The 14,969-nt window shown below is 38.9% G+C and overlaps 1 protein-coding gene across 10 annotated transcripts in view; it reads left to right on the top strand.

Annotated features, from left to right (window-relative positions):
• The window catches only part of FHOD3 (formin homology 2 domain containing 3), a 363,466-nt gene extending 349,084 nt beyond the window's left edge, over positions 1-14,382 (top strand). For all 10 annotated transcript variants that reach the window (XM_072327321.1, XM_072327323.1, XM_072327320.1 and 7 more), the window contains one exon: positions 8,625-14,382. In XM_072327321.1, coding sequence (XP_072183422.1) covers positions 8,625-8,707 — 83 coding nt within the window. In that variant the 3' untranslated portion in view covers positions 8,708-14,382. The remainder of the gene's footprint in view (positions 1-8,624) is intronic.
• The last annotated feature ends 587 nt before the right edge of the window (positions 14,383-14,969 follow it).

The raw sequence follows: 14,969 nt of genomic DNA, 5'->3' as shown, positions 1-14,969 counted from the left end.
TATCCAATATTTGAGTGAAATGACTTGATTGAAATTACTTGTGATGTTTAGATAAGAGACAGGAGAGGCATAGAGTCATAGAATGGCATGGGTTAGAAGGGACCCCAAGGATCATCAAGTTCCAACACCTTGCTACAGGCAGAGCCACCAAACTCCATATCTAATACTAGACCAGGCTATCCAGGGCCACATCCAACTTGGCCTTGAACATCTCCATGATGCCTTATTCTTTTATTAGATGTTGGAATCATATTTTAGGCCCAAAATATACCTGCTAACTGACCTCTGGGATATGGATACATCATAAGGATTTAATCATTTATTTTTGTAATGTCTTGTGGAGAGTAAAACAGTCTTTTTGGTGAAATGGATCTGAGACGTGACTCAAGTAATCTGTCAAACTCATACAAGGGGACTGTGGAGAAGATAGGAATTGAATCAAGATTATCTGAATCCTAGACAAATAAGCTCAGGGCTGATGGATTAAGTTTAACTGCAGAACATCCCAGGTCAGGTATTTCTGCTAAATTCCACCTTCAGTAAAAGTGAAATGGGAGTAAGCATGCTGTTATCATGTGCCAAAATAAGGGGAAGAACTCTGCCAAAGGACCAGGCTTGGAAACAGGTTTTAGACAAGTTTTAATAACACATGCAGAGCTGCTTTGGAATAGATGTGTTTATAAGCAAACAAAATAATAGGTGGGAGTCTATTTGAATCTGGAAGTGTGTAATTTCTGTTTGGAAATCACGGAGTGCTTCGGTCAACTTTTTCTTCTCCTTTTTTCTTTTTCTTTTTTTTTTTTTTTTTCATTATTTTTTTATTTTCATGTCACTTCACTTACTTTTTCTGGCTATGAAAAGATATAGAGGTGCCAAAATACCAGGAGGGAGACTGTTCTGGTATTTATGGCCAGACTAAAAGCAGGAGTTAATGGAAATTATGCTTAAGAAAAAACAACAGAAACCTTACAAGAAGAAGGTCTATATAAAACACTTTAAAGAATAGCAACTTTACCTAGAATTTGCAGTGAATGATTTAGGGTTTGAGTAAGAAGATCCTATCAGAAGTTAGAAGAAAGGTAATCTAGTTAGTGATGTACATTTATCAACAGTTCCTTGTATTTAGAAAAGTAAATATTTTACAGATTGTATTAAGTCTGTGTGTCCTCAGTATTGAGTCTCCAGGTCAACACCCAGTTAATAAAAATCTAATTATTGAATGAAAGCAGAATGTGAGATAAAACTCTTAAAACTCTGGCAGCTGGGAGGTTATCTCCCCAAGATGCCAAGATAGCTAGTGTCTTTTGGATGCCTTTTAAGTAGTACATTCTTTCATTCTTAGAATGGCAAGATCTTTGCAAGAGTGACAAAACTGTGCTGAATGGCCTATGGTAAAATAGTAACAGTAATTTTAAAAACAGTATCAATAATAATTAATTAGTGGGCTTACAGATGACCACAGTAAATGGTAGCAATGAATGTAACCTATCAGGGTGAAGCCTTTGTAGTCCTTTGCCTCACCACTGCCAGAGGCCAGTATCAACAGCTGTAGGAGAAAGAAGAGGACAGGTGGGATAATTCTGCACAGTTCAACATGGGGTATCCTTCAGAACAAAAGATTTCATGAAAGCGTTTTCTAAAAATCCAGTAAAAAATTACTTTTAAGAGAGGCTTAAATTCATTTTCCAGTCACTTTTTTAGAGGAATCTATGAGTCATTGCTGTAATGAATTTTATTCTGATGCAAATTTTTTTTTGTATAGTAACCAAACCTATATAATTCAGATCTCCTTAATTTTCCTTTGAATTCTGTTAACAGGGTTCAGAGATCCTGTGAAATATATAATTTATTCAATATTAAGCAGCTTTATTTTGATACAGCAGCAGAAAATGAAAAGTGAGAAAACACTGCAGTGACCTGGGAAGTCAGAATTAAAAATGCAATTTTTACATCAGTTTGTCCCTGTAGAGAGAAGATGGAGATGTTGAGCACTATACAGACATTCCTATATGTTGCAATATGAACACAAGCACAAAGGAGATGATGTAGATATATGGAGAAAACTGCTGCTGCAGTAAATTATCCCTAGTGATTTTAGAGTGACCGCCACTTTGTGTGATCACATGTCTTGCCCAGACATGCTGCTCCATGGAGGAGGTGGCCACAGCTTGGATTTTGGTCTTAGCACAGATTAAACTCTGGCAAATGAAGCCCATTGCTCAGCAGAATCCCACGGCTGAGCCAGACCATTGCCACATTCCCTCTGATGTATCTCAGCATTGGGAGAACCAAAAATAAGATTGATCTGCAACTTTTTCTGCGCTTTTAGACAAAGATTTATAGGTGCTGGAATTGTTCCGGCCATCTTTTCTTACCCAAATGGCACTTTCTTTGTTACAAGAAAGAAACAAAGGTAACATGGAAGAAACTGGCAAGTAATGGGCAGCTGGTAAAAGCAAGTTATATCAGTATACCTAGGAGATTGAGCTGTTCACGTTCCCTGGTCACAAAAGTTTGGTATTAACATTTTCATTAAAATATATTTTTCTTTAAGAATTTGTGCTTTTGGTAATTATTCAGCTGTAGTTCTGTAGAAAAGAAAGCTGGTTTTACATCATCAGTTTGCATTTTCCAAGAGATACACATAGATCATTTCACTTTCACCAGTTTCCTATTCACTGTGTCAGTGAATTTATTTATAGTACACCATTTCTCTATCTTGGGATAGTTAAATTCCAAGTATTAAAAAACTAATAAATGGTTGAGGAACACACTGTTAGCCTTCTGTTGATAGGATATACATTTTGTTTTGTTTCTTTCTGAAAGTTTTTTTTCCTTTGTAAGTTTTTGGTGTTTTTTTTTCTTTCTGTAAGGCTTTCAAATCTAACACTGGTCAGCAGCATGCTCCTTATTTGTACATCATCCTTCCTTCTTGAAGGGGAATTGTTTTCAGCAACAAGAGTACATAATCAAGATCAAACTGCTGTTGTGGAAAGCACTTCATCTGAGACTGAGAAAAATAATGAGGTAGAAGGTTGCTTTACAAGTCTCCTTATAAAAGAAGTGCAGCAACAGACATGGTGTCTCATGCAGTTTTCTAGAAGTCTGTTGTGATACCATAGCTGCCAAAGAGAGCCCTCTGCTGCCACAAAGATGTGTAACACAAGGATCTCTGTAAGCAGGAATTTGAATGCATCTTTGTTAGGAGATTAAAAAAAAAGAGCTTCACACAAAGCTACTATACATTTATCTTGCCTCAGTCAAAAAGTGTATATATGTGTGTGTGTGTATATGGCTTTCTCTAGGCAGAACAGTGCCATCTGATCAGCATAACTACAGGATTGTTTTGATTATAGATATTTTAAAACTGATGGGCCTGTGGAGATGATTCCTTCTGCTGTTGTATTTTCCAACACAGATTCCTGATGGAGATGATAATTGATTTGAGTTCCTCAGAACCCATGTATTCAAACATGGTCACACTTCCCTGCCAAGTAAATCCTGAGCTCTGTGTTTATAAGCCTGAGCTACCCAGTTAGTGAGAGTCTGTTACTTAATCATATATCACTTGAAAATAGACTTCAAGTCATTTCACAATTTGAAAATAGAATTTAAAAGCTGCATGTCCAAAGCACTTGTGTTAGATGGCTTTACTTTTTGTATCCTGTTTCCTGCCTTTTTTGTCCTGTGCATTTCTAATGTATGGTCAAGTCTTACATAGTGCTTAAGTTCAGACTCAGTTGTTACTGAGCTCTGTATTCTTGATGCTTCACCTATTAATAGTGAACTCACTTCTGATTGATAGATTTAAGTGGGAAAAATGATGAAGGAGGTGGCAGCAGGATTGCTTTTAGTTTAGTTCACAGAACTCCTACAAATGAGGGTGCATTTTTATGTCATGGGAAGTTTTCAAGAAAGGAGTTATGTCCTTCTTTCCGCTTTACTTTTAGGACTGTATAAATGATTATATGTGAAATAAGCTGGAAATTGCAGCTTCAACTACATGTGGATATTGCTTTAAAAACAGTATCTTCATGGTGTTTAAAGCAATATTACTTTTTGTTCCTTAAAACAAAAGCCACCCAGAGGGGAACAAATTAGAGTATGTTACTTTGTCCATCAACAATGCCAGACTCCTTTTTATGTCTTTTAGTATCAGTTACTCCTGGTGGCAGCTGCACTACTGTTTCTTGTTAGGAGAGACTTGCACCATCTATGAAGCAGAACTGCAGGGCAGCCATACATTGTCTCCTGGAGCTCTCAGTATGGCAAAGCAAAGACCATGTATTGCTTGGCTTTACCTCTTCAGAGAGGTGCCAGCAAAATCCAAAAACTCACCTACAAATCACTGTAAGAAAACCTATACACTTCATTCTTTTACTATAATTTTTACACATCTTGGCCTACTCATATTGTACAATGAGATACACGTAACTGAGCTTAAGTATGGCTTATATAGACAGTGATATACATAAATGCAGAAAAAGATTAAAAGGAACGAACTTGATTGAGAGTATCCAGATAGAGCTTTTGTGTTGCAAATTGCCATTGGCAAACTCACTGCAGTAAAGTCCAAGGCAACATATCGAATATATGAGAAAAAAAGACTGGGTGTGCAGGCTGCATTTTCAAAGGGTAACAGAAAATAAAATTAGGATACATGAAATGAAATGATATGGTAGAGCTAGTTTGTATTGCCTCTTATAATCTGCTTTCCTGCTGTCCTTGCTGTGTAATTTTCTTTGTGCCAAATGAGCAAGTAGCAGCTGCATTACCTTTGCATCTGGGCCTGGAGGAAAGTTCTGTGGCTGCCACATCTTTTTATAGTAAGAGGGACACGAACTCTGCAACTTCTAGAGGAGGAAAATGGTCCTATCTATGCAGAGAATATTCTGCGTTGCAAATGACTTTGCCATACAAGTGTTATGTAGACATTCCAGAATCCATTGCAAATATAAGAGTAAATGGCACCAGGCAGATTTTTCTCAACTGTTTGTTGCATTTTAAAAAATAAGTAATCAAACAACAACAACAACAAAGTAGGAGAGTAAATCAGGAGCACCATTTGCCCTTTAAAGAGCCATCAGCATCTCAATAACTAGTATCCGACAAAACTACACTTAGGAAATCACCTTTTCAGAATCATCCCCATGTTCTGTGAGGGCCGTATGTCTGTGCAGATTCTGACCCAGTGGGCATAGTCAAATTCATCAAGTTCCTCACAAGCACAAAGCATTCTGCCAAGATATAAAATAGAATTCTAGATTTCCTGATTAACAAAGAATATCATACCCTCTGACCCCATAAAAACAACATTTGGTTTCTTGGTTATGGAATCTCAGCAGGCCTTGATTGTGGCAAGAGTCAAAGTTATGTTCTCTCTCCGTTATGTTTCTTTAGCAAACATTTTAAAAATTGCTTAAAGAACCTAAAAGGTCATTTGAAAGCCTTATTTTTATTGTCACTGCCTCCAAAATACATTCCATAACTCAGTTTAATGTGATCTGCAGCAGGCCAAGAGTTTTACAAGCCAAGATATTATGTCTAGTCCAGTCAGAGACACGACAGAGTTCACTGCAGAGGGGAGAGTGAAGATCTAGTTAGAGAAACGTAATTTTGCAATGCCTATAAAACACAAAAGGAAAATATCTCTCCACATTCAATTCCGATGACTGAACGTGTCCATGACCTCTCCCAGAGCAAAGGAGCCTTACCAAATCCATTATGAGGAAAAAGAAAAAAGTCCAAGGACATCTGTTTAACAACATGACACAAAGTTCACCCACCTCCCTGAGTGGTCCCTGCTCCTGTAGATAGCTCAGATGCCTTACGGCTTCCTTGCCCACAAGCCTTCACAGTCTACCAGCCAGTGCAGAGAGCAGTGAAAACTCTTCTGTGCTACTGCTGATGCTGCATCCATCAGCTGTATTGTCTAGTGAGGATAAGTACTGTGAGTAATTTGCACATACTGCATGTAATTTTCATACAAAGATACCAATACCCTTTATCAGGCCACTTGTGTCTCCCTGAGTGCAAACTACTGCGAACTACAAGTGGATTCATCTGTGTCTGCTTGGCTGAAAGCAAGAATTCAGTCATTTGTGTCTGGACTGTGATTCTGTCAGCTGTTATCCTTCAGGTTGCCTGCTGATGGTGGACAGCTTGAATCTTGCAAATAGTCACAGTACTTTGCAGCATTTGGCCCCACATGCTTAGTTTATACAAGTCAGCAGCTGACTGTGTTTATGGGAACCATTCTGTCGCTGGCGAGTTTCTTCACCTCTTTTTATTAACCATTTTCTTGACAGTCTTGTTAGGACTGCCAAACTCTTACATTGTTTGGAGCTGTTTCCTCAGAACTGCTGCCCTTAAAAGCTCAGGTCACTGAGATGTCTTAAATGCAAATTATCTTTGTCATAAGAGAGACCTGGATAAATAAGAACAATCAACCAAGGGATGCAAAGAGATTGTTTTGTTTAATTACAGTTACACGTGTCTCAGCAGTTCACTGAATGCTGTCATTCCTATTTGTTTAGCAGTGGCACAAAAAGTATAAACCAGGGGTTGGCATCTGTTGCATGAGGTGTGTGGCAGATCCAGGACAAGGCACTGGCCCGTGTCACATGCTGCCTTACTGGAATTTTTTAGTCTTCCAAGGGTTACATGCAAGGCTCTCTGACAAAAGGCACAATACATTTAATAGATCTGCATCTGGAGATTCAGAGAAGCCTTGTTTATTTAAAGAAGAAAGCGTTGTTTCTATTCTTGTTTGTTTTTAATGAAGATGGTTTCTGCTGTGGAATTTTAGCTCCTGATTATGGCTTTTTAGAGGAAGCTCATGCAAGTTTTTTTGAAGAGATATGATATTGTAAATCCATTTGGTATTTTCTAGTAAGCTAGTAATTCCATAATTTGGGCTTGGCTGGTACCTGAAAAGCTCCATTTTAAATCAGTGTATGTGAGTCTCTGTTAATACCCCTGCAGTGTTGATGGCTAAGCTAGCCGTGGTACCTTCTTTGCTCACGTACTAGAGAGTGTACAGAAAATGATCTGAGCAGTTTGTTAAGCCAGGTGAGCAGTTCAGGGTAACCTTTACTTGTAACGAGAGAAAAAATTCTGCTGCGGCTTTCAGAGCATTTTCAAAGTGTTTTGCTCTTCTGATAACACATGTTTAGTTTTAACTCACTTTGACTTTATGAGTTGCTTTTAACTTAATCCCATGCTGCTTTAACCAAAGCATGGTTAAACTTGGAAGATATTGCTGATCCCTATTGTAGGAAAAAGTGGATGTCAAGAAAGGCTGCCATGCAGGCCTCTGGTGATCTTTAATCATTTTTCAAACACTGTAGGAGGTAGGATTTAATCTTGAAAAGAAACTTTCAAGCAACAGTTCGGTAATGGTGGAACAGTTATAAATTTGGTACTCACATCTCAATTAAACTCAGTAACTGATGGAAATGGTTTGACTATTACACATAGGTCGTATTTGTCCTACTTGCATGGTGCCAGATGTACAGATATGCCATCTTTTGCCCTTCTGTTATTTCCTTGTTTTTGATATTGACCCATCCACCCCTCCCACTTCCACCAGACCCTTGAACGTGACTGCTCAGTTTCAATTACACAGAGTCATTATCTTTGGAAGTTAGATGTCTGAATTGCACTAGACAACAGCAATGCAAGAAGTTCTTCACCACCACCTGTAATTCCTTTCTTTTGCTTTTCCTCTAGACTTAATTCTTTTGAAACTCTGAATATATTTTGTTCAACGTAGTCACTGTTTATGCTTTGCATGCAGATAAAACTTTTAAATGTGCATATGTACTTAAATGTAATGTAATGTACTTAAAGAATATCAAAGTTTGGAGTGAACACCTCGCTTGCATCTTGAACATGCCTGAAAACCATGTGCAGTCACACTGTCACTTAGATTTCTGAGTAAAGAATGTAAATGTGAATTTTAAAAGTTTTATGTTATAAATACCATTCAGAATACTTCATAGGAAAGTAAGAAAATTTGACCAAGATTTAACACTCAAATTCATATAAAATTATGTACAAAGTGACAAAGATGATCAGATGTGGGCTTCAATGAGGGAACATGACAGAAGAAAAGGGAGCATGTATGAGCACATGATTTGTTATGATTTGAATTGACTATAAAGTTATTACATTTTAAATCTTTTAAGTGTGGGGAGCTTATTTTTACACTTTAGAATGGTCACAAAGGATTTAATAGTGATAAATTCAATCGAGCCCTATAAAGATCCAGAAGCTCTTTTAAAAATTCTTTGTGAGATAATGGGGTACACAATATTTTCTGTGCACTGAGAATCTACTCATAAAATCTTAGAGAAAGAAGAATAAAATGTGGTGATGTTTATCCTGAGAAGTTTTTGTTGACTAAATGACAATGACAAATGGCTTTCCCCTGACTTTTTGGAGTTGCATAGCAACTCTTGATCTGATTCGGTATGCATGTTGAGTGTTTTTCAGCTGAAATTCTCCTGTAATTATCACTTTTAATTGTTTGCATTTTCTTTTTTTTCTTTTTTTTTTCTTTTTTTTCTTTTCTTTTTTTTTTTTTTTTTTTTTCTCTCCTTTTGGAATTTATGGCCATGCAGTGAGAAGGACACTAAAGAGCGGACTGACACCAGAAGAAGCCAAAGCTTTGGGCCTCATCAGCACCTCTGAGATGCAGGTTTGACATCCCAGAGGTGGCAACAAGAAGATCTGTCATCTGAAACACATGGGCTGACAACCCTTCGGCGTGGCATTGTCGTGCCAGCCTCGTCTGCTGCTCCCAACATCCCGTCTTCTGTTAGTTCAATTTTAATAAGCAACAAAAAGTGGAAACCCACAGACAGGGCAGGAGAAGGGTGTGCCGCGGCTCAGCACAACATCCTGACGGTAGCTAGGGAAGCACATGAGTGCCTGTAGGTAAAAGCATGTGGCTGCTTCTCTCATGACGTGTTGATGTGGGTAGGAGAGGCCTTTCTCTGAGTTATCTGTCATTATGTGAGCTGTGTTTGCGTTGGCTTTCCTCATGCCCCGTTTTAGTCATTGTAAATGCATGGCATTTTGTCAATGCAATGAACAGTCCTTAAAGAAGCAAAATAACTCCTGTTACAGCAACCCAATTTTTCCTGGAGCTGATTCATTAAGCAAAGATGCACATTCTGTGCAACCCTGTGGTTTGTTTTGTTTTATTTTGCCACCAAAGAATGTAAAAATGTATGTGTACCTTTGTATATGTACAGAATGAATGTGTGGATATATGTGCATGTATCTATACACAGTCATGGTGTGAAGTCATGCTCCTGCTGAAGCTAGCTGGACCATGACTGTCACTCTGGGGCCTTACCCCTCCACCAGGACAGGAGGAAAAGAATGTCATTTTGTAGAAGCTCAATGTTATTCAAGTGTATTCATCCTGTGGGGTAGGAAATGGCCTGCAATACAAGAAGAGAGTGTAGGATCCTGAATTTGTGTGTATTAATACACGCTTTTACTGTACATAGCACCATGGACACAGAGGAGAGGTCACAGAATACTTCTCTCTTGATGAGCTTTGGCTGTGCTGTCCATTTGTACGGTTTCAAAGAAATCTGCGCCTACAATTTACACACTCAGTAAATGCATTCAGATAGTAACATCAGGAAGTTTTGTTTACTTGCCTGTGCCCTTCATGCTGCTTTTCTCTGCTGCAAGATAATGTGGTGGTGATTTATTTCAAAGTAATTGATCTGAACGTGAAATGGCCCTGCTAAAAGCCTGCTGTGGTTTTGCTGTTCTTTACTCTCTTTTCTTCTTTCTTTTTTGTGGTTATCCTTGATGCAAGTGGAGAGGGTACCATAGGGAATACTCCAGTATGCTTGCCCTCATCTCACTGTTTGATAGCTGACTTTTTGTAACTGCCCTCAACATGTGTATTTGGAGAACTTTTAGTCAGCTCATCTGCCTTTAAGTGGAGGACAAACACGTGAGTGAAAATGACTTGAACACAGTCACCTTAGCCAGTGCTGAAGCATTTTTAAGAGAACTGCAGTTAACAGTAAAATAAAAGGGAACTTTTTAAGCCAAAGTCTATCTTATTCTCAAGGATGCACAAGATTATCTCTTTCCATTGCCTTAGACTCTAAGATTAAGGGAATATGTGCCTAGGAGTAGCAGTTGAGGCTTCCTTCAAATAAGATGGCTGGGGAACAGCAGTTTAGTCATGGTTGCAGGAACTAATTCTGATTGCAGAACACACTAGAAAGGTAGGATTAGTCTATGCTGGGCTTATAGTGTCACAGCTGTGTTGTTTCTGTTCACTTAAGTTAGGTCAGGTACGTCTGCAAGTTACTCTGCTCTCTTCTAAGGACAGGAAAGTCCTAGATTGTACAGGTTATTAGCAACAAACAGAATAAAACTGTGAAACCTTGATCATTCATGCTGTCACACTGAATGGAGCATCCAATTGGTTAGAGAATCAAGTAGCTGACAGCTCTACAACAAGATCTGTGTTGGAGCATCCTATCTGGGCTGTCTTCACTCTCAGTAGTAACATTTCAGTTTTTATTTGCTGTTGCCTTGGATCTTCACATGTGAAAGTCTGTGGAGTAAAAAATCACTTCTGAGTAAAGGTTCTTAAGGATGGCACTGTTGATTCTAAGACTACACGTTGAGTAGGATGTGATTTTCTCCTCTGTTAAAAAGTCAATTTTAAATGCAGGCAGAAGGCAGCAGTTTTGTAATTAAAAATGTGTTGTGTGTTGGAAAGCTATAAAAAGGAAGGTCAGGAAACAGAAAGAAGTGGCATATAATTTTCTCACTGTAAAATAAGCAAGACCTACTAGCATCTGGGGTTTAAAGCTGATCTTTATGTGCTACCTTCTACTATGAACTTTAGGAATTTCTCTTAAGGACATTTTAAACAAAGAAATGAAGGTAATGGGGGTTTGTGGAGGTCTTTGAGGTCTGAAATGAGGAAGACACCCTGAATGTAATAGTTATGTCGAGCTGTTATACCTGTTTAGTGATAAAAGAAGCCCAAATGCAACAAAATGTATTTACATTGACAGAGGTTCTGCGTATGATGGGAGAGAATCACACACCTTTAAAAGTCAGTGTTTTAACTAAAATTTACTCAGTGTGCAAAGTGGTTAGCTGCTTGTGACTTGCTAACTGGAAATATATTTGTGTCATTTAGATGTATCACAATTTCTGTGCCTGTAAGAATAATATTGCTCATGAATTAGAAATAGTTGGACTTAGGTATTTTCCAGAAATATTGGGGGAAAAAAAAAAAAAAAAAAAAAAAAAAAGTGTAAAATTTCATATGCTGCTTACCAAGGAGAAGTTTAAATATGGTGAACAGGGCTAGAATATGGTCAGAAAAATTTCCCATTTCTTTCAGACTCTTTGGATGCAAGTGTGTACACGTGAAGCATTCTATTCCATGTCCATTCTTCCATTATGATTGTTTTTTTGTGTTTTTTTCCCAATCTTCTGCTTTCTTCCTGTAAAACTGACACCAATTGTTCTGAAGGATAACTTGGTCTTGTTTATGCAGTAATATGCTGTAAGGTTAATCCCCGGTTGTCAGCGTTTACTGCAACGAGGTGATCAAGAGCAGGAACAATGTAGTAACTACAGGAAAGTTTTCTATTTCAGTTCATCATAAAAATGGCTAGAAGCCCAATGTGCTAATACTGAAGGTGGCATTATTTCCTCCTGTGTCTGATAGCATGGCCCGATTCTGGGAATAACATTTGTTCCCCATCATCTAACCAATGGATTCCAGATGAAATGGAAGAATTGGCTTTGTTTGTGTGCCTCTTTCTGTCTGATCGTCTTGCAGCCTACGGGGTTTGAGTTACTGCTTGTCCCTTCATCATCCAGAGAGATCACCCTAAGGATACGGCAGCCGTTTTAAAATGCACATGAGATGAGGACTGGTTTTGTGGCAAATACAAAGGTCTTAGAAACCTAATGTAGCTGTTTCTCACTTAGAGATCCATTAAGGCTAGTTTACAACACTTGAAAACACAATAACTCCCACACTTGCCTTTTACACAGAACCAGTCAGTTGCAAATTTTGTGCTCAAAGTTTTGAGTGGCCTCGGAGTTCTCAGGGTCACCAATGGTGTTCCATTCAGCACCCATCTGCTGTCAGTAACTTGTCTGCCTGTCTACCACCCCAATACCTTCCTGATTGGGATGCCAAGTTAAACTTTAGCATCTGAAATGGGAGCCAGGGGGAAGCTGTCCTAATTTCCTTGTCTCCCTTGGTTTTTAAAAGCAGAATGTACTAAATAATTTGTAGTCCCTCAGTCCCAACCAAGGGATAGCCTCCAGTAGCAGTGATGGGGCTGTGATGAAGAAACTTCCACTCTGTATTCCACAACTGGGAAAGAAAGATCCCTCACAACAATGGAAGGCATCACTCCTCATCTCTCTGTGAGTCCAGGCAGCTGCCTCATGGATTGCAGTTGTTTTATAGCGCACTGGATGCCACATGTGAGCCTTCTGCTTGATAAACCCCTATCCATAATCCAAAACCTTTAACAAAATGGTTTTTAATGAGGGTCTTTCTTGCTCTTTAAATACTGGAAACGGTGTCAAAGATAGTGTTTGGAATATGTTTTGGGTTTTTTTCTCTTTTGATCTCCTTTTACTGCAGATCTCTAGTTGACTGTATCAGCAAAATAAGGCTTTGTGGGCAGACAAGCCTTTGTTTATTGCTTAGTAGTAAGTTACATGGAGTATCTAGATGGGCTCTCATGTCCCAGTATAACAGAAATTTAGAGTGAGAGCCTGGCTGTCACCAGGGCCTGTTGCAAGGTGCTCCTTTCCACATCAGCTGCAGTATTCCTTCTGCCAGGTGTCCCCTCTACGTTGCTGTCCCTGGTGGCACAACAAAAACAAGAGTCCATCCAAAAATGCTCTCAAAATGCTGCGTGGTGGCTGTTTTCACAACACTTTGACTTCACTTGGATGCAATGGGGACAAGGAGGCAGTCCTGCAACTTCACTCCCATTGTCTACAGAGGCAGCAGACACATAGCCTGCCTTTTGAGCAGAGGTCATGGCGTCCCTGAGCTCTTGTCCTCCCACCCTTTCTCTCCTGTGCACACACTGCACACACACCACTCCTCTTATGGCCTTTGGGATGGGTGTTGCATGTGGGTGTAGACAGAGCGTAACCCCATGCAGCATTCATATGGCCCTGGGTTTCCAGCATCTGGACTCCGGAAACGCTGTCTAGGCTGTAAGGGCTGTGACTGCTGATGTTTTTCTGCAGGGAAAACTGCCAGGTACTTAGAGGCTCAGAAGTAAAATAAACTGAAGCATTTTCATAAGGGAAAAATGTTTGGGTTATGGAAAACTATTGAATATGATTTGCAAACGCTTGAACAACACGTGAGGCCAGGGCAGCAGCTGGCGGAACTGGCATCACAGATGCAATAGCAGGAGGTTTTTGGATAGCAGCTTAGTAGTTCCATAGCAAGTGCATCAAAAGGAGTTTCTGAGATGACGTATAGTTTCATGTTTACGACAAAAATTATTAAAAAAATAAAATAAAATAAAATATTTCTAATTAATTCATTTCACATTGAGTGGCAGATAGAGATGTATTTTGTTTAATCACTAACACAGAGGCTTCTGTGGAAGAAAAGGTTTATTTGTAGCATTGGGTGCATTTCACCTTTTTAAAGACTGTCTTTGCGCGTACAGTGTCCTTTCTGTGAGCTGGGAATTGTAAAAAAATGTAAAGTAGAAAAGGACGTGTTTCTTAGACGAAGGAGAAATACTGTAAAATTGTGTAAATGTCACTACTCATGTTTTCGTGTTCTGTGTAGCATAGTGTAAAATAGACTTTCCAGCAGTGTTATTCTGTGAATTGTAATTTAAAAAAACAAGCCATGCATGGTCAGAGATATTATCTGCAGGTCCTTCTGTTTGGTTGGGTTTTGTTTTTGTTTGTTGTTTTCTCATTTTAGGTCAATTTTGTTTTATGTTAAATTTAATTGTCCATGAAACTGCATTTTTGTTTTGTTTCTCAGTTTTATTTCATAAAGAACTTGAATTACTCTTTAATATTTTACTACACACAGAGCTCACCTACAGTTTGTATTCATCGTTCAGAAGCTTTGTCACACGTAGTGTAAACCAGGAGGGTTTTCTTTTCAACGCACCCCTTGGCTGCCTCTTCTCCCCACACTCTCTTCTCTTTACTGTCTGGAAAAATGCAATCACACTTTTTTTCTGTGCCATGCAGGGTCAATTTGGAAAAGTGACCACAGACCTGTGTCCAAAATTTCTTGATATAAGTAGTTAAAGAGCTCACCTCTACAGCATTATGTAAACACATCATGCAATAAAGCTTTATAAAGCAGTGGCTGTTCTAGTTCTGTTTTTGTTGGTGGAGCCAATGGTGGGAGCTTTAGTAAGAAATGGGTGGGAAGGGATCTTGTGGATTGGTTTCTTCTTATCCTCTAAGTACCTGCAAAGCCAACACATAGACTGCTAAACAGCTATTATTAAATCACCTTGGCAGTGTGAGCACGAAGAATGGATCTTTTAGCCCTTATTTCACAGTTTGAATCCAATTCCTTATCAGGAGCGAAGAAAACTAAAACATGTCTCTGGTTCCATAATCTAATCCTGCAAATCTTTCCTAAACAGAGAGTTACTGTGTGCTGCCATTGGTTCTGGGCTGGTTCCTGTCTTAAAAATATGTGCACAGAGCACTTTGTATGTAAGGTTGGAGATTTACAGAAGCAAATATAAATAAAATGGATGACTACCTCTGTGTGGAGGAGCATTTCAGATTCCCTCTGCTTCAGTACACTAAATACTTGCCATGGCTGCCAGTGCTTCATGTCAGTAAAGGTGGCCAGCAGGACAAGGCATGCCTGTTACCTTACCAAATCTTCCTTGCAGTTTCCCAGTTCTTCCAAGAAACCAAGATGGCAATCAGAA

Source organism: Excalfactoria chinensis, chromosome 2, assembly GCF_039878825.1.
Source record: "Excalfactoria chinensis isolate bCotChi1 chromosome 2, bCotChi1.hap2, whole genome shotgun sequence".
NCBI classification, from domain to species: Eukaryota; Metazoa; Chordata; class Aves; order Galliformes; family Phasianidae; genus Excalfactoria; species Excalfactoria chinensis.
Note: the sequence above shows the minus strand (reverse complement) of the source record. Positions and strands in the feature narration are given on the sequence as shown.